Source organism: Thermochaetoides thermophila (assembly GCF_000221225.1).
Source record: "Thermochaetoides thermophila DSM 1495 unplaced genomic scaffold scf7180000011812, whole genome shotgun sequence".
NCBI lineage: Eukaryota > Fungi > Ascomycota > Sordariomycetes > Sordariales > Chaetomiaceae > Thermochaetoides > Thermochaetoides thermophila.
The window spans coordinates 723,841-742,307 of NW_006383028.1; the positions used below are offsets into that span (position 1 = coordinate 723,841).

General features: G+C 52.7%; 6 protein-coding genes and 1 pseudogene across 7 annotated transcripts; 2 read left to right on the forward strand and 5 right to left on the reverse strand.

Annotated features, from left to right (window-relative positions):
- Nucleotides 1-6: 6 nt before the first annotated feature.
- On the forward strand, nt 7-1,361 carry CTHT_0009730 (annotated as a pseudogene; the record flags this gene model as incomplete). Its single annotated transcript has 3 exons — nt 7-1,049; nt 1,127-1,218; nt 1,309-1,361. Coding segments are annotated over 3 exons (1,188 nt in total).
- Nucleotides 1,362-2,113: 752 nt separating this feature from the next.
- On the reverse strand, nt 2,114-3,160 carry CTHT_0009740 (60S ribosomal uL6 domain-containing protein; the record flags this gene model as incomplete). Its single annotated transcript, XM_006691434.1, has 4 exons — nt 2,114-2,164; nt 2,232-2,409; nt 2,571-2,874; nt 3,004-3,160. The coding sequence occupies 4 exons, from the start codon at nt 3,158-3,160 to the stop codon at nt 2,114-2,116; spliced, it is 690 nt and encodes a 229-aa protein (XP_006691497.1).
- Nucleotides 3,161-4,482: 1,322 nt separating this feature from the next.
- On the forward strand, nt 4,483-5,619 carry CTHT_0009750 (vacuolar protein sorting-associated protein 26-like protein; the record flags this gene model as incomplete). Its single annotated transcript, XM_006691435.1, has 4 exons — nt 4,483-4,699; nt 4,768-5,240; nt 5,300-5,441; nt 5,501-5,619. 4 exons carry the CDS (start codon nt 4,483-4,485, stop codon nt 5,617-5,619), a joined length of 951 nt encoding a protein of 316 aa, XP_006691498.1.
- Nucleotides 5,620-6,087: 468 nt separating this feature from the next.
- CTHT_0009760 (uncharacterized protein) lies at nt 6,088-9,954 on the reverse strand (the record flags this gene model as incomplete). Its single annotated transcript, XM_006691436.1, has 2 exons — nt 6,088-9,227; nt 9,306-9,954. The coding sequence occupies 2 exons, from the start codon at nt 9,952-9,954 to the stop codon at nt 6,088-6,090; spliced, it is 3,789 nt and encodes a 1,262-aa protein (XP_006691499.1).
- A 580-nt stretch (nt 9,955-10,534) lies between these two features.
- Nucleotides 10,535-11,678, reverse strand: CTHT_0009770 (uncharacterized protein; the record flags this gene model as incomplete). The annotated part of the gene is made up of 2 exons (XM_006691437.1): nt 10,535-11,500; nt 11,580-11,678. 2 exons carry the CDS (start codon nt 11,676-11,678, stop codon nt 10,535-10,537), a joined length of 1,065 nt encoding a protein of 354 aa, XP_006691500.1.
- Nucleotides 11,679-12,421: 743 nt separating this feature from the next.
- Nucleotides 12,422-13,321, reverse strand: CTHT_0009780 (uncharacterized protein; the record flags this gene model as incomplete). Its single annotated transcript, XM_006691438.1, has 2 exons — nt 12,422-13,192; nt 13,268-13,321. The coding sequence occupies 2 exons, from the start codon at nt 13,319-13,321 to the stop codon at nt 12,422-12,424; spliced, it is 825 nt and encodes a 274-aa protein (XP_006691501.1).
- A 3,236-nt stretch (nt 13,322-16,557) lies between these two features.
- On the reverse strand, nt 16,558-18,147 carry CTHT_0009790 (uncharacterized protein; the record flags this gene model as incomplete). The annotated part of the gene is made up of 3 exons (XM_006691439.1): nt 16,558-17,472; nt 17,543-17,896; nt 18,034-18,147. The coding sequence occupies 3 exons, from the start codon at nt 18,145-18,147 to the stop codon at nt 16,558-16,560; spliced, it is 1,383 nt and encodes a 460-aa protein (XP_006691502.1).
- Between the last annotated feature and the right edge of the window lie 320 nt (nt 18,148-18,467).

The window sequence follows — 18,467 nt, forward strand, 5'->3', positions numbered from 1 at the left end:
CGAAACATGACACCAGTAAAATCCCCCCTCCGAACTCTTGGCTCCAAAGCCCTCTTCTACCTGTTCGGCACCCTCCCCCTAACTACCGCGGTCCCCTACCCGCGCGACAGCAGCTTCCGCGGCGTCGGCCTCAACCAGCTCATGCCTCGCCAATGCGCCACTTACTGCGGCTGGAACAACCAGATCTGCTGCGAAGCGGGCACTGAATGCTACACGGTCGGCGATTTCGCGGGCTGCTCGTCCACTGCCGGCGGCGGCTGGATCTACTACACGACCGTGTGGACCGTCACCAAGACCAAGACCTACACCAGCATCTATAGTTCGTGGATCTCCTACTTCCCTGCAACTACTGCGACCGCTGTTGGCGAGGATTGCATCCCCCCTGAGGGATCCGGCTGGATCGCCTGCGGGCCGATTTGCTGCGCTGCGTGGCAGTACTGCGCTTCGAAGGGGCAGTGTCTTCCGAACGCTGGATATGGCGCTGGCGGTGAGATTATCACCTCGACGCTGGTGTCTGACGGCGTGACCATCACGACCCAGTTTAGTGCTCCCTACCGGGTGACCAGCGGCACGGGAGGGGAGATCCCCCCGCCGACGGCGACAGGCGAGATTCCGGAACCAACCGATGACCCTGAGGCCGTGGAAGGCGGCGGCGGCGGCCTGAGTGGCGGCGCGATCGCGGGTATCGTGATTGGTACCATTGCCGGCGTCGGGTTGCTGCTTATGCTTTGCGCGTGCTGCATCATGCGCGGTATCTGGCGCAGCATTGGGGCGATCTTTCATCTGATCAAGAAGAAGACGAAGAGAAGCAGCACCAGCAACGTTGAGGGCGGCCGGACCCAGCATGACTCGTGGTACGGCGGTAAGCCAAGTTCGTCAGCTGTGCGCAAGGAGAAGGCCAAGGGTGCGGGTCTGATAGGACTGGGCGCTGCGCTGGGCGGGCTGGCGCTGCTGCTGGGTCTCAGGAGAGATAAGCAGGGCGCTACACCAGCTGCCTCTAGTACGAGGTCTCCTCGCAGCGAGACCACGATTAGCTCGGGCTATATTTCGTATTATACTAGCTCAAGTGGGTACCCCTCAAGTTATCCTTGCTCTCTGAAAAGGTTGATGACTAACCTCAAACCAGGCTCCTCGAGCAGCGACCGCCGCACCCGCAGCTCAACCTCTCACTCCTCACACTCGCGCTCACACATTCGGTCACACCATTCTGGCTCTCGTGTCAGTCATTCGCGCCATGGCAGTCAGGCTGGAAGCCGGGGGACGCGTACCACGTATACCCATACTCGTGTCTCGCACACTCAATCCCAGAGATCCCACCGCTTGCCAAGGGATTGAAGGGTTTTCGGTCAAACCCTTATTGACTTCCAAGGCCAACAATAACGGTCGATGTAGATTCCCTCGCTCCCTTGCGTCTCCCCCATTTGTTTTGCTATTCTCTCGTATATATTTGCTTTTATCTTAACCGGCGTTTAGGGAGTCGGGTAGAAATGAAAGGCAGGCGATCTGTTTCGGTTTCGATATCCTCTCATATGAGTCAGGATGAATGAAGTCATGAGTGATGACAAAGTGATGGAATGGACAAATGAAGATATACAAGGCAACAACGGTACCTGAGAAACAATTCAGGCTCGGGCCAGCTTTTCGTTAATGATCCCATGGGCAAAAGGATGAATCATGGTTCTCATAAGGGAACGTAATATCAAGAGCATTGAACAATTAATGAAACCTGGGTTTTACCAGCACTTTGGCGATGCGCCCTTCTGACTTGCAGGGAGACCTTATGGCACTCTTGAGTTTGTCCTTCCAATCTGCCCAATATCCAAGTGCCGAGATACATCCACTCAGTCAGTCAAATCCCTCGATTATTCGCAGCCACCAGTGAGCGAGGGGAAGACAGATCCAGAGACATGCGGTGGAGCATGGTGTGTTCGTTTATTGCGAAGGCGACCCGCGACGTATCCGGTTTGGCGACAAACACCAAAACGCCCGTGGTAAAAAGGTTGCCCATTTTTTTGCAGTAGCGATTTATACGCTACAAAACATGCAAATGCCCATGACCCCTTGCCACTCCGGTAGACCCATAACGCACAAAGAAACCCACGGCCGCGTGCACTTAATCCTCGACGATGTTGCCCTTCTCCGAGACGTAGATACCGTCCAAGAACTGCGAAGTGTGAGTCCAAGTCCCATGAACGCTCAGGAGCACAAAAGAGGTTCTTGTCACAACTTACCTTACGAATATCCTTGTTCCGAACCTTGCAGATCTGCTGGATATCGGCAGCGCTCTGGGAGACGGCCTCGAGCGAGTTACCGCTGAGGATCAGCTCGTCCTTTTGGGCCTTGGAGATCTCGACCTCAACACCAGGGGCCATGACAACCTTCCGGACGATCTTCTCGCCAATGAAGTTCCTGTGACATAACCGTCAGCCTGTCGTTTACCCACTTATTTCAAACCAGAGTCATCCGAGAAAGTTTTCCCCTGCTTCCATCGCGCCCTTAACACCTTCCCCTCCAAATTTTCTCCCAACCACTATGCAACAGCCTGTGATAGGTTGCCAATTGGCACATACCGGATCTCAACTTCGTAGCAGCCGGTCTCGGCGTTCTTCTCGACGTTGACGTTGATAGGGAAGTGGGCATAGACGTAGCGCATCTTGTACTTGAAGCCCTTGGTGACGCCGATGATCATGTTGTTAATGATGGTCCGGACGGTGCGGAGGGCGGCAACGTCCTTGCGGCTGCCATGGTGGATCTCCAGGCCGATGACGCCCTTCTTGACCACCGAGAAGTTGACGGCAATGTGGCTAAGGTCCTTCTGAAGCTTGCCGCGGGGGCCCTCGACGGTGACAAGCCTTGACTTGATCGAGACCTTGACTGTGGATGGGACACTGGCGTTAGTAAACTGCGCTGATACCGATAATGGCTGTAAAAATCCCAAAAATTGCCTCCTCCGAGCTGTGTTTTGAGACCATTTCCAGAATCAAGCCCCATTTCGTCACAAACGCCCGTTGATGTCGAGTTCGCCAATCTTCGACGAGGTGGTTCCCCTTTTCTTTTCCCGTCCCCGCGTCCTCCCAAAGGTGTAGTCATTGCGTCGGAATTTGCGAAACGTACCGTTCTCGGGGACCGGAATGGTCTCCTCACTGTGAATGTAGCGCATTTTGGCGATAGGACCGAAAAGTGAGGAGGTGGTGTTTCTTCGTCGTCGAGGTGGACGGAGGGTCGGAGTAAGGCCCAGAAAAAACGACGATTTTGCGGACGCGGAATAATTCGAGTTGTGCGCCGGACGCCTTGCAGTTACTGTTAGGGCAGATTGGCAGGCGGCGCCGTCATTGGTCAAAACCCAAGAGGCTGGAGCAATGTGGGGTTCAAGTGGCCAGTGCTTGGGGGTCTTGATGCCAAGCCTCTAGTGAAACCACATCAACAGGACCCCACGAGAACAAGTCCAACTTGCATTCTCGAGCCAAGATTCCAGCAAACCAACAAAGAACTCGTTGAAGGGGTTGGCAAAGATTTCTATCAAGTATTTGCAGTACTTGAAGTCAGCACTTAGTCACACTGGACTTATATCTGAAATGCATGGCTATCACCTAACTGACTCCAGCGATACCCTTCATTAAATGTGGTTTCCTCATTGTGGCATTGCGTCTAGCCAGGCATGTACAAAGCATGGGCAATATCAATTGACGTGCTGCGATGACATTGGCATGCGGGGTCTGTTTAGTCAGAGTGCGCTGTGTACGCCTTCCGATGTATTCGCCGACTCACTTGACTTAAACAGCCAGCTAGCAAGAATCACTCTCCCTCTCTCAGAACACGACGCGTATTATCCTGTTTTCAAAAAGTAAACATTTACATGCGCTACATCACGAAGCACTCTCTCAAGCTGGCCAGAAGGATGATTCGGGGACTGTGACTTGTTGCCTCTCTGTCGAGAATCAATTACATAAACTTGTGGGCATCCCAAGACATCCCAACAACCTCACACATCGAATGCATGCCTTGCCATGCATAGGACTCCCAAGCTTGTTGTTTAACTCTCAATCCTGATAACGCGCGTCTTAGGGCTGCTCTGCTTACTGAGAGTGATAGACAAAGTCTCAAGTCGCTGGACGTCACATGCGGAGGCTAAGGTACCTCAGTACCTCAGTGCCAAGTATATTCTTTGATTGGGCAGAGCTGACATCTGCCCCACCTCGAACCCCTTGCCTGGCTGTGCCGCCGCAACGACATCCCCCGAAGATAACGTAAGTTTACCAGTCCAGAGTCGCTCAACACCACAGCTTTCCACATTAGAGTCGAGCTCGCGACAGTCGACACACCTCTTGAACGACCGAGTCTCGAGCCTCGCTATTGTTGATTGTTCTGGACCCAAGTCCTTTGTTCCTCGATTGTTAGCTAGAGCATCGCGCGCAGTTCGCATAGCCAATTGCATCGCCTGCCCATAGCTCAGCTCCGGCACCACCAACACCACCACCCACCATGTCGTACTTCTTTTCGACGCCCGTGGACATAGATATTGTCCTCGCGGACGCCGACAAGAGAGCCATGGTCGACGTTAAGCTGGACAAGAACCGTCGCGAGAAAGTCCCCCTCTACATGGACGGCGAGTCCGTTAAGGGCTGCGTGACTGTCCGGCCCAAGGACGGCAAGCGCCTAGAACATACAGGCATCAAAGTCCAGTTTATTGGGACAATAGGTATATCCTGCCAGCGCAACATTTCGTATACAGCCTGTGTGCGGCTCGCCAGCTAACACACCCTATAGAAATGTTCTTCGATCGGGGTAACCATTACGAGTTCCTCTCTCTCGTCCAAGAGTTGGCGGCTCCCGGCGAGCTGCAACACCCGCAGACCTTCGACTTTAATTTCAAGAATGTCGAGAAGCAGTACGAGTCGTACAACGGCATTAACGTGAAGCTGCGGTACTTTGTGCGCGTGACGGTCTCACGGCGCATGGCCGATGTGATCCGCGAGAAGGACATTTGGGTGTACAGCTACCGCATCCCTCCCGAGCTTAATAGCAGCATCAAGATGGATGTTGGTATTGAGGACTGCCTGCACATTGAGTTTGAATACAGCAAGAGCAAGTACCATCTCAAGGACGTTATTGTCGGTCGGATCTACTTCTTGCTTGTCCGGCTCAAGATCAAGCACATGGAGCTGAGTATCATCCGACGTGAGACCACTGGCGTTGCTCCAAACCAGTATAATGAGAGTGAGACGTTGGTGCGGTTTGAGGTATGCTCTGAGAATATGAGAGCTTTAATATTCAGCGATTGACTAACTTGAGTCAACAGATCATGGATGGCTCGCCCTCACGAGGAGAGACGATACCAATTCGCCTCTTCCTGGGTGGCTTCGACTTAACCCCGACCTTCCGGGATGTCAACAAGAAATTCTCCACAAGATACTATTTGAGTCTAGTGTTAATCGATGAAGGTAAGACGAATCCTTCTCTTTATCTTTTTGCAGAATGAGGCTAACCAAAACCCCTCTAGATGCAAGAAGATACTTCAAGCAGTCAGAAATTATCCTTTACCGGCAACCACCCGAGTACGACAACCAGCTATTACCCCCGCCACCGGATCAAAAGCAGGTGACTGCGCCTTTGGCATGAGACACGTATGATGTTACGTTTATATTCTTAGGATTGCTGTGGGAGTTATGAACTTTACGTAGTATGAGCCGGGCAGGTATCTCGCCTTAATAATTTCAGCATGGGCGCGGCGTTGGTTAAGACGTCTTCCAAGTCCACAGGAGAGGGAAACACTTCTTTGGACTCTTAATATAACCCGATGATTACACTGAGATCTCAGACACTCTCAGACACGTTGATTTGAACAAAAAAATTGTTGTCTTGTCACATGTGATTCCGTTATCCCGTTCAGACTTGCTACAGTAATACATAAAGCAATCAAAACTAAGCACCCTTGAACCACATCGCCCTCTCTGAAAAAAAGTATAGGTATCCCATTTCCCCATGTTCTCTGTTGTGTGCAATTCTCTCACGGTACACTGCAAATCACTTCCAAATAACCTTCCGAGCCTGCTCAACCACAGCTTTGCACTTCTATTCCCTGCCCTCTCATGCGATATCCATCATGTCCTCATCCTCATCCTCCCCATCTGCCGTCAGCGCAAACTGGTTGTTCTGGATCGCCACAATCCGATCCAGCTCTTGCTGGTACTGCTTACGCAGATCCTCCAGTCGGAGCAACCTCCTAGGCGTCTGTTGGCCCTGTTCTTGGCGCACTGCTGTCGAGAACTTTTGCATCCTTTCCAGCAGCTGCTGATCCTCCTCACTCGACGAGGAAGGCCTGGCTTTCTTGTCCCCGGCGCTTTCGCTGTCCAGCAAGCGGGCGAGCTCCTCGATCCGGCTGTCGAGGTCTTCCTCGCCGCTAGTGGCGTTGAGCTTGCCTAGCTTGCGCTTGCTGCCGGTCTGGGAATACTCCTCGTCGTTGGTGCCCTTCCCAGGAACTGGAGGTGGCACATCCTCAAGGATGTAAGCCTCCTGCGGGGCGACACAGCTCAGCGCGTTGATGACGATCAAATACTGGCGGGTGACCTGAGTGTCCAAGGCATCATTGCCAGCTCCGTTTTCGCCATCCTCGGCACCAAGCTTATCGCCCTCGCCCGAGCGACGAAGCTTCTCCAGCCGATCGAGTAAGATTGCCGCCGCTCCTCGGTAATCATTGTGGCTAATGCGCCAGGCATACAAGATCTGGTGATAAGGCACGCCGTTGAGCACGTCCCGCGTGGCGCGGCACTTCTCGGCCAAAATCTCGTCGACTTTGTTCTGCAGACCCGAGAAAGGCAGGCTGATGAGCTCGCTGCTCTGGCCGGATTCGCACATCCGCTCGAGCAGCTTGCGCAGGTACGATTTCTGGAGGGCTTCATCATCCATGGCGAGCAGCGCCGAGTGGGCCTCCTCGAAGTGGGAAGTGGCAGTAGATGCCGTGAAGAGCCGGCTGAGCATCTCTGTTTTGATGCTTGCAGAGTCCTGGTTGCTAGTCTGGGCAAACTGCAGGGCGAGCCGGGAGAACTCCATGACGTACGAGTACGCCTTTTGCTTATCGTACAAGTTAACAATGTGGGCGTAGTAGTTTGGAAGGCCGCTGTTAAGGAGGTTCCATTCGGTGTCGTCAAGCAGGCCGGCGCTGTGCCGATCGACGTGCTTGAGCGGGATGCTGAGCCCAATGGCAGCCTTCCTGAAGTGCTGAGCGGCAGTGTCGTAGTCCCTCAGTGCAAGGAAGACGCGGCCTTGAACATACGTTGAGAAGGGGTCTTGTTCGGCGAATGGCATGAGCTCGAGAGCAAGATCTGGTCGACCCTCCTTAAGAAGCCAGCACTGAATAAGCCAGGTGTTGAGCACAGTTGTGCTGGTAGGTGCACAGAGGTCGAGAACAAGATCTGTGATGCTAGACAGCAGAGGCATATTATTGCTCTCGGGCAGGCCAAACAGGTGACCAGCCAACTCCTCCAACGCCGTTCTGGTGTAACTCTCGTCCTGACCGCGCTTGGAAAGCGTTGGTGACGAAGAGCCTGACCGGCTCTTTGAGGGTGAAACGCTCAGCTCCGTCTTTGTCATCCACCTCAGATGTTCCAGCCTCCTAAGAGCATCGATCAACCGCCGGTACACAGAGCCGACGTCAAACCTAGTGTGCAGAGGCCGAGCCTCCTCACTCTCGCTGTCTACCATATTGACAAGGAGGATCAGCTGGCTGAAGAGGATCTGCCAGTGGAGCTCGACAGTCTCTTGCACAGCACGGACAACCACCTTCTTGCCAAATATTGTGAATGGCTCTCGGAGCTCTTGCGAATTGGCCTCGCTGGTGGCAGTGATTAAGTCGAAGAGATCTTCGTAAAGCCTGGAGGTAACCATCTGGTAGTTCTGCCCAACGATGTCCAGCACTTGGGCCCAGTCCTCATCTGTGACCCAAAAGCCCGCACGATCGAGGAACAGCTGCATGCGTTCTCTGTCCGACAGGGCGGAGTTTTCGTACAATTCAGCCCTAAGGGCAGCCTTGCACAGCTGGTGCATGCTGTCCGAAAAGGTCTCGACAAAGGTGAGGCCGGCCGAGATCAGCGCAGCAACATCCTCGTTCTTCTTCTCAGGGGACTGAAGGTTGTGGTAAAGGCGTTCTAGGTCGCTGCATTGCCTAACTGCAGCAAGCAAGTCTGCACAAGTAACCCAGACCATGCCGTCATACTGGTCGAAAACCAGCGACAACGCCTCGCCTCTCTGCTTGTCGAGCTCCAGCAGCAGGCGCCAGAAGCGCATCCATTGGGTCTCGCTCGTGTTGCGGAACTGGTCGTAGTCGGCGCCACCTTGCGAACTCCGATCCAGAGTCGTAGTAGAGCCAATGACCGAGCAAATGGACTCAGCGATGCCCTTACCAGACCTCGAGACCGTCTCCTTGTAGGTGCCAAGGCCTTTCTCATACATCGCCAAGGCTGTCTCCAAGGTAGACTTAGAGAAGCGGCCTGGAGAAAAGATGAGGTCCAGCCACTTCTCCGTCGAGTCGGTCGGGTTCCAGGAGCCCGATGCGCGCGGGGTCGGGCCAGGACTCTCGACGCACACTGCCTTCCAACCGTCTGCGAAAGGTGCCGTGGCGTTCCGAGGGATAATCTGCAGTCTGTTGACCCGATAGCTGGTGTTGTTCTTCCACAACGCCCACAATTCCGGGCCGTCTGGCTGCTGTGCGATGGCAAAATCGGCCAGAGTCCATACATCGAGGGATGTTGGGTTTGGAGACATCAAGCGTGCATCAGGAAAGCAATCGGTGACATGAATCGACCCCTGATCGTTCGCCTTAACTTTCCAGAACTTGAATTCACCAGCACCGACAGGCGAGTATGTCACAACCAAGCATTGCCCGCGGCCGTTGTCAAGTATCCTAATCAAGTTATTCTGTGAAGGGTCAACAGTCCACTTGCCGACCTCCTGAGGGTCGCGCTTGGTGTTGTTCAAGATGTCGCCGGTGTAGAGTATCTGGCCAGTTCGCACGTCCCACACTCTCATTCTGTGGTCCAAGCAGATGGTGAAAAGAAAAGCGGTTTCTGCATGCCCCATGGTTGTTACGGCTGTCGACGCGGCTGCGGTCAGCTCCATGTTAATCTTTTCATACCGAACGGTTGGGTTGCGCTGAAAGGGGACCAAGCCTCGTAGACTTTGGCCCCAGCCGGCAACATTGTAAATCGATTCTCTCCATGGTGACCCATGTGCTAGTGAACAAAACCTCGGTGTCAGCAAAAGCTTCTCCCTTTCTTCAATTGGGCAAGCGTCAGAACTCATCAACTCACACTCATGGTTCTTGTTTCGGTCAAACTTCAGGATGCCGCCATCGTGCATAGTGACGATCAGCTGATCGGGGCTGACAACCGCCAGCCTGTGAGGATGCTTGAACCCAAATCCGGGGGGCGAATACACCCTGCTCGCATCGCCCAGCCCTCCTTCAGTCGCACTCCTCTTGCGGAAGTGGTCCGGCCGCAGTATGATGGACCACAGCTGGTTGCTCTGGTCGATGGCGTAGACAAAGAGCGCATCGTGGTCCTCGTGGTCGGCAAAGCCTACACAGGCCGGGCGCAGCGGGGAAGCGAAGCGGAGGTTTAGGATTAGTGGCGCATCGGCCACCTTCTCTTGTCTGCAGACATCGGCGACGCGGATGCTAAGGACGGTGTTGTTGTCAAGGACGCGCCACAAGAAGCCGCGCGGAGAGCTGTGATGCTTGCGGTAGTAGATAGATGAGGCAGTAGCGAGGTTCTTGGTGCGGTAGCCCTTCTCGTCGTCGGCAGTGGCGCTGGCAGGACGGGAGGAGGATGATGAGGATAAGCTCGAGCGTCCGTAGGCGTTTGTAGGCGCGACTCGAAGCTGGACGACGGAAGACGGCGACGCGGGCTCGAGGTTCAGTCGCGTCTCCTTGTAAAGAATTTCAAAGTTGTCGAAGGCCATCTTGCCACCGACGAGCCCACGAGGGATAGTGCTGTGACAATCAATGGGCACGATGGCGTTGTCGCACTTCGTCGGTCGAGTCGGAAACGCGGTCTCGAGCTTCTAGGGCAGAATTCTGGCCGCCTTGCAAGCGCTGCAATGCTTCAATCCGATTGCTGGGTCCTGCTTCTTGGCGAGCACTACCCCCCTGCAAACGCATCCTTGTTGCTGCCCGGGTAACGCATTGACCACACAGGGCGGTTTACCTCAGGCACAGGTTTGAGAGCTCATCGAAGCCTCAAAATGCTCTCCTACCAGCACATCAAAGATTGAAAAGAAGCAGACCTGCTCACATCGACTTAATTTGAAATCACATTTATCAAGCTAATTATTCGGTGCCTTTGTCATAAACAGCTATTTTATCGGTTAGGTAGATGCCATATGCGTGTCCCAGCGCAAAGTCTCAAACTCCCCCCAGCCAAAATGTACATTCCCAGAGTCTAGAGTCCCATTCCAAAGCCATACCTACGCCATGCGTGCCATGATTCATGCCATCTACATCCAGAGCAACTGCTGCCACCCATACCGACACATCATATCCTCAGTCCTTGAACTTCTCCAGATCCTTCGGGTTCGGGTCCCCGATGCCATCCTCATTGATGGCAAACAAACAATCGCTCTCCGGGAGGCAAGGACTGTCATAGATCTTGGCAATTCTTGTCTCGCCGCGGCCCTTTTTCAGGCTGATCCGTGTTGTGCTAGCATGTGCAATGATGTTGCCACCAATGGGCTTTTTAGGGTCTGGATTGAACATGGACGCCGGACCACCATCAACCTGAGAGACGACCTGATTGGTGATAACAACCGCAACACCAAATTCGTCAGCAAGACGCTGGAGAGTACGCATGAACTTGGCAAGATGAGTTTGCCGCGAACTCAGCTCGCCACGCCCGACAAAATCTGTCCGGTACAACGCTGTAGCCGAGTCAACGATCACGAGGCTGAATCGTGTCTCGCACATCATGGCTGCCGCCTGGTTGAGCAGCTGCAGCTGATGATCGCAGTTATATGCTCGGGCATAGGCCACATTGTCGAGGACCTCTTCGCCAGAGAGGCCGTACCGATTTGCGACGGCGAGGAGACGGACAGGGCGAAAGGTACCTTCTGTATCAATGTACAAGCATTTACCCTCACCACCGCCCATCTCGAACGGTAGCTGACATGTTACGGCGAGTGTATGGCAGATTTGGGACTTGCCAGTTCTGAACTCGCCGAAGATCTCGGTCACACTGCCGGTCTCGATGCCACCAGCAAGGAGGTTGTCGAGATTCTTGGAGCCAGTTGTGATACAGATGAGCTCGCTTCGGCGTTGGTGCATTTCCGTAGCCGTGGTGAAGCCCATTGGGACAAGCTTGGAGGCTTCTGCAAGAATGCGACCTGCCTTGGCTGATGAGATACCAGGAATCTGCTCAAGCACTCTCTGGGGAGTGTACGCGACCGATTCGACAGTATAATACCCCCCTTGAGTGATGAGCTGGATGTCTCGTTTTGTGATACCGCCAACTCCCTGTCGAGTTGACATTACGCATCAGCAAATCATCTCGCTCCACAAACGTCTCAACGACTGGTAGAGTCCGTTTACTCACTTCAAGAGCGCTCAGCGGGGTAGGAGCGCCAGGGACGGCTGTCCCGCTTTCTTCAACATTATTCGTCTCCTCATACTCCTCGTTCTCGGAGTTGGCCATGGTTATAATTATGGATAAACGTTGACTTCTGTTAGACGGGATGTCGTGGCAAAAGGCAGGCAAGGGAAGAAACTGGGTGTCGCAGTTGGTATGTTGACAGAGTTTAAAATCCGTCAGGCAGCGGACGCGTTTTGGCGAGGTGCGATGACGCGCGAACCCGTGACCAGCGCGCCAACGATCATGGCAATCAGGCAACAGATCCACAACTTGGGTTTGTAAGGCTTGGCATTACAGCCTTATGTACGATACAATAAATACGTGATCTGTCTGCGTAACATAACATGCCGTATGTAACAGCGTAACCCTCTCGTATTTTATAGAAGCCCCGGGCTCGCTCACTCTACCATCTCATTTCGAGTTGTCGTGGAAGTGCTTAAATGATGATTCAAGACTCAAACATTTCATGAACCCGGCTTCTGTTGCTAATATTTTACTTATTTGACCTTCCTGGACCCAACTTTGAAAGTACATATTAGTTAACAGCACATTCGCCACGCCATTCCCACCTTCACTGCGCACTCGTCTCTCCACTATCCCTCCTCTCGACTCTCTTCATTATGATTGTGAGTTGCAGTCTACGAACCAATATACACGACCATTTTACGGCAGAAATCATCGACACAGATCTATACAGAAATGAATCGTAAACTTAACATACCCCGGTTTCCAACAACGCTCAAGTCACCGTATTACCCATGCTTCACGTCTCGCAGCAACCTGAGATCTTTCAAACCGATCACCAACTAAGCATGACAATTGGATCCAGAACCCCGGTTATAATGCAATTCTCCAGGCCCAAACGTCGGATTTGGGGCAGGCAAGTCACTCTGAGACTGCTTCTGCTGCAGAGACCTCACACTGCCCTGTGGGCTCCGGCGAGGAACATCAAGCAGGTTGCTTCCATTCGTTTGTGAATCGCTCTGGGCGACAGTGTCTCCAGAGACAGAGCCGGTGCTGCCATGCGAGAGGTTGCGTAGCGAAGATGCCACAGGTGTGGAGCGGCCTTCCAGCCTGCGTAAAGTGTCCTCGTTGACGTCGGGAGCGACAGCCGAACGTGATGAGGATGGTCTCGAGGCTGGTCGTCTAGGGCTGAACGTGTGCAGGGGGATGGAACGGCCACTATGAATGGACGCGGCGTCGGCGGGTCTCTGAGAGATCGAGCCGTTGGGAGAGTGAGCGGCTTTGGCGGAAGGCATCTTTCCGTCGTCATAATCGGAGTACCGTTGCCCTCCATTCCTCTGAGAATCAGACTCCATACCGGCGAGAAGGTTGCTGGAAGACTCGCTCTTCGGGTCGCAAATCCAAATCCCTTCGACTTCAATGCCACTTTGGAGGGCTCGAACACCAAATGGAACGTCATGGCCGCGCTTTGTAGATATTCCTGACTTTCTCAATTCTTCAGACCGGGCCCTCTTCTCGGCGTCCAGCTTCTCTTGTTTCTTCATCATCCGCCCTGTCCACCACGACTTTATTAATCCCACGATGAAGACGACCACAATGGCTCCCGCCAGCACCTGGAGCACGGTGTCAGCAAAACAGCTCCGGAAGTTCGGTCAAAAGTCTCGATAAAGTGGGGTGCTTAGTCGTACAAAGGTCATCTTCTGCCATAGTTCCCACGATATAAAGAAAGTTTTGTCGGCCATTTTGTCGACCAAGACTAGCGAAACGGTGGATGATCACTATGAACTTCGGCTTTACTGATAACGAGAGACTTCAAGTGGTAAATGACTGAGGCATGATACTCTATAGGAGTGTCGAATTATTTCTGTCCAGATGTGTTATGTTTTTGAAGACCTTTCGGCTGGGATTAAGCTCTGATCCACTATGTGGTCTACTTAACTCTTGTCAGCCAGATCGCGCTTCGAAATACGAAGGTGTGTAACGAATGACGAGAAGGCTTCCATGAAAGCTCTTATCCACACATGCCGCTTTTCTTCTAACCTTAACTCTGACTGTGCCGGATGGCTGCATGCACAGGACCCACGGATCTCACGAACCAGCAATCTCCAAGGGGACAACGATTGTTCTTACCAGGATGACTGAGAGATCAAAACCCAAGTAACACTGCGTTGTCACACAGGTTGGGCAGCTTAAAGCCGCGTGCCACTCGAAAACAGACAGGGTTCTAGGAAACTTCGTGAGGGCAAGCTAACGGTAAGGGGGAATGCGTTGTGCTAATGAGTGACGATCTTGTCTGTGAGCTGTAGGTGTAAAGGTCAAACCACCATCGAGACAAGGAATTTGAAAAGAATGGCCATCCCTTTCTTAAGGGAAAATCGGGTTCTCTTGCGTGAGATATAGGGAGAATGCACCGCGCGGCTGGCGACAGGAGCACGCCACAGGCTCGGATCATAGCTAATAAAGTAAACCACACACCCATCCACACGATGGCGCGACTAATCACTGTAACCCGATTGCAGAAACAGACCCTGCAATTTTTCAGCTGACAACTCGCTAGCGTATGCCCTTGCAGGCAGTCGACTGGCCAAGTGGGTAGGCCCCATACAAGAAAGCCTGTGTTCCCTAGGGTTCTGTCCTCGGCGCTGTCGTTGCTACATTCCCCACATCTTGGACAGATTGTTTTTCTGTTCCGTTCCGCAATCGAAAAGCTTTCTTTCCATTTATTTTCATTACAGCCGTACGACCGAGTGGGATGGAGGGCTCTTGCATCGGATCGCGGGCGGGCGAGCTCGGTAAGGTAAAATCGCCCGGAGGCCAAGGAAGAGACAAGACAAAAGCGCACCGCCAGCGTGGTGCCCTGCCCGTTGCAACCCTTCGCGACAAGGCTCCCGCATCCCTTCTCCTTGGCGCGCGGAGCTGTGGTTGACTCAGCCCTGGGAGGAGAAGGAATTGCTGACGTGTTGCGCGGCCTCCCGATTGGAGCGTTGTGCATGGACTATTCATCCATATTGCAGCGTCATCAGCAAGCTTTTCCCCAAAAAGGTGGTCCGCGCTACGGATTGGAAAATTAAGCATCTTTTATGTTCACCAGAGCTACCAGAACGACGTTAACCTCTGAATACAAGCGCCTGGGAGGCGGCTAATTCCCTTTTTTTATGTGTAGCTTTGAGTTTGACTTCTGAGCTTCAGATCGAGTACTCTCAGTTCGTATAAAGAGAACCAGGGGTAAGATGAAACAGCTTAGCAAGCTTTCACGGAGCTAGTGTGGCCTGTGCGTGAATCCCTGGGGCTAACGAAGACGAGAGGGAACGATGGAGTGCTGCAACTTTTGTGATTTGTGCACAACAATCTGTCTCCAAGGACTTCTGGTCTTGGCGATCAGGTCAAAGCTTTGCAACTACTTCTCAAAAACGCGCCCAGCATCCCACTTCACAGCGATTCTTTCAATCCTGAAGTGAAGACTAGGGATATTATACAGATGAGGAAGCACCTAAGCTTAGAGTTTGAGTACTTGCCATCGGTTCAGGCTTGGGTTGTATCACAGCAAGTCGACAGCTCCAGACCTGTCCCGCAAGCTTGGCTCAAGGAGTCATGCCATCTGCCCCTGAGTTTTGACAAAATATGATGGTTCTTGACAAGGCTGTACACCACCCACACAATCCAAGAAGCAGAATTAAGATTATCTAGAAACAATATGCTATTGCTGCATGATCGCATCACAACATTGCATGTTGAATATGCAGAGAAGCCTTGCCAATTGGATGTTGGGTTCCTTATATTCGTTACCATGCTCTACTCTACACTAGCGCAGGGAGTAGATAGCTTTGTATCTTCACAAACTCCACACCTATATCGCTGATTGTTGGATTCAAAATCAGATCCCAGCTGTTGGTGATAAGAAATAGCTCTGGTGGTCATGCCAAGCTCACCAAACGTACCCATGAACTCACATTCTCCAAAGCCATAGCATCCAAAATCTCTTTCATGCTCAACTTCACATGAGATGAAAAGCCAGCTGGTAAGGTATTTCACACACATACCGACAAGCGGCACTTATTTCATCCAAGGTAGGCAGGCTGCGACCCAAGCCCCATCTTCACTACATAAGATCTGCTGACACTCAAGCTAGAAAAGCATCTTGGTTTCATTCAACCTGGCATCCAAAACCTACGCTATTCGTTGCGGAATAAATCTGAGAGTCTAAACCAAATGCGAAAAAAAAAATCTCTCGGGAAAACCTCTCAGCTACTTTAACCAAGACAATAGGATAGGAGAGTTGGGGCAGTGTTGAGCACCCCAAGCCAGGCCTGCCATCACGAAATAAAACATCCTGATGGCTCTCCACCAAAGCCTTGGTTCCATAAGCTGCGAGGAAGGTTTCATAAAGGAAAGTAAATGAGGTAAACACCCTAAACGTGTCTGCCCCTTATATAAACTGTTGGAAGAGCCTTTGAAACGAATTAAACCAACCGGAACCAATTTACTTAGCAGGATCCAAAAGTCGTAAAGCATCCCGCCGACGTATCAACGCCCTTCCGGCCTGTAAGCCCCTTAACAACCAGATTCCAAAGAGGAGAAGCCCAGCCGAGTACGCCAGAAACCGTGGATGCAAAAAGACCGTTTCCTTTCCATTCTGATAATGGATGATGTCATAAGTAATTCAGATAAAGGAAAGAGGAGAAGCGAGATTCGATCATGTCATGTTGTGCGCCTTGATGTACTGTTCGTTTGAAGCCCATGTTGGTGTGTGTGTGTGCGGTCGTATCTCAGCTTCCGTGTTACCACTCTAGCATGCTGCCAGAATTAACGAAGTGATTGAAGTATATGTCGAGAAGCTACTACTCAAGAAGTGAATGTCGAAACCATCTTGCAAATCAAGATAATCAAAAGAGTAAAAAAGAAAAAAAAGGGTGAAAAAGAAGGAAAACAAGAAAGATAAACAACATATCCCGCTCCCGGCTAAATCACACTCAGGCAACTACCGGATATCCAACTGGAAAGGCTTGAATCGTCCCCCAATGGTAGCGCAGCGCGGGCACTTCCTTCTGGCGCCCTGCTCGCCCATCAGGACATCGACACAGGCCTGGCACAGACCACAGATGCACTCGGTGCAGGCATACGACTCCCTCAGCAGCGAAATGCCCTGGCAGGCAGCGCAATAAATCTGAGTGTTCTGTGACGAATAGCTCGGCGACGAGTCCGACAGGACGCGAGACTCTAGATGGAAGTTATCTCCGCTTTCGCCACTCTCGACCGACGGGAACGGCTCGGGGGCATCAGGGTTATACGGAGGCGGCGTGAGTGCCTGGTGCAAGGGGGATGCCTGATAGCTGGTGAAATTCTGGGAAAAGGGCGGCAGGGAGGCCCGCGGGATGGATATAGGAGATTGCGGGACCTGGCTTGTCAGGCGCGGGTCGACCATCGAAGGGAACTTGCTGCTCACTGGAGTTCTGTCCTCATCTATGTCTTCCGTTGCCGAAGCCGCCGCGTCGATCAGATCCTCCCATCTCTTACCGTAGTCGGCCGATGGCTCAGCCGAGAGTGCTTTTCTGTCATAGGAGCCTGGCCGCAGCATGTCATGGCTGTTGTCATTTTGGATACGACGAAGCCATTCTGAGCTGGGTCCGGGGGCTCGGGACTTTTTCCTGTGATGGCCCCTCTTAGTTATAGACTGTCTTCTTGGCCTGGTCCCTAGCGACCGGGGAAGAGGCGGCAACGTAGACGAGCGACCGGGCGGCGACTGCGTCATGATCGACGGTAACAGCCCGCGCTGTCTGCTAGCCTCAAGACTCGGTAGTGGTACGCTTGTCACATCGCTGCTCTTGAACTGAAGAGGAGGGAGTTCGACGGACGATCTTGGCCGCCTCGTCCCTTCGGTATCAGAATACCAATCCTATACGTTGTACATGTTAGTCATTACGAGAATTCTCCCATACACAGCAAAGCGAAGATCTCTGACTTACAGCATCCGACTCCCACCCGCGATCACCCTTATGATTGTGAAGTTGCGCGAGGGCGGCAGCAGCAGGCATCGTGCTACTTGCATAGTCGTCGACCCGGCGAGGAGTCACTGGTGCACTAGGCTCATCACGCCGATACCCCTGAGCAATACCCTTCGACTGATTCGATTGCTGCTGGCCAGGCTGCTGCTGCTGCTGCTGTTGTTGTTGTTGTTGTTGTTGTTGAAGATGTGGCCTCTCATTCGGCGGCGTGCTTATCATAAGCAGGAAACTTTCTTCCGTCGCTGGCAACTTGGGAATATAATGATCGGGATGTGCGCGACGGATATGCTCCTGCATGGAACGATACCGCTTCTCCTAAAGTTTACGTCTCATTAGCCTCGCCATTCATGCATCTGGCTTGTGGCACTGCGCACAGCTGTGCAAAGGCGAAATCGGGTGGCGACAGCAATATCAAGACACTGGTATCGAAGAATGGGCAAACAGTCACTTACGCCAATGCAGCGCTTGCGGCAGCTGGAGCCATCTTGATTGCGCAGCGGACAGACAACCTCGTTGTTGGCATCCGTAGTTGGGAAAGACGTAGTGAGGTTTGACCGCGGCGGCATCTTTGCGGTTTGTGCTGATTCAAACCCCATCACGCGAAGATGACTTCTCTGGCAAAGGGCTGGTCGAGCGGTCGGGTTCGCGAGCGGGGAAAGATGGCGATGAGTTGACCAGTCGATAAATGAGACAGTAGTGGAAGCGGGATCGAAACTCAGCGCTCCAATTGGAGATGCCGGGAGGGACGAAAGGCAATATAAAAGCAGCCGTTGCACTTATCTTTTTGTGCTATGATTTGAAGCTCCGGAGACTGGGTGCTCAGGGGGAACCGGCAGTCAAGAGGAGAGAGCTCCAAGCTCCTGTTGTCTTGCGCTTGCAGGTTGTA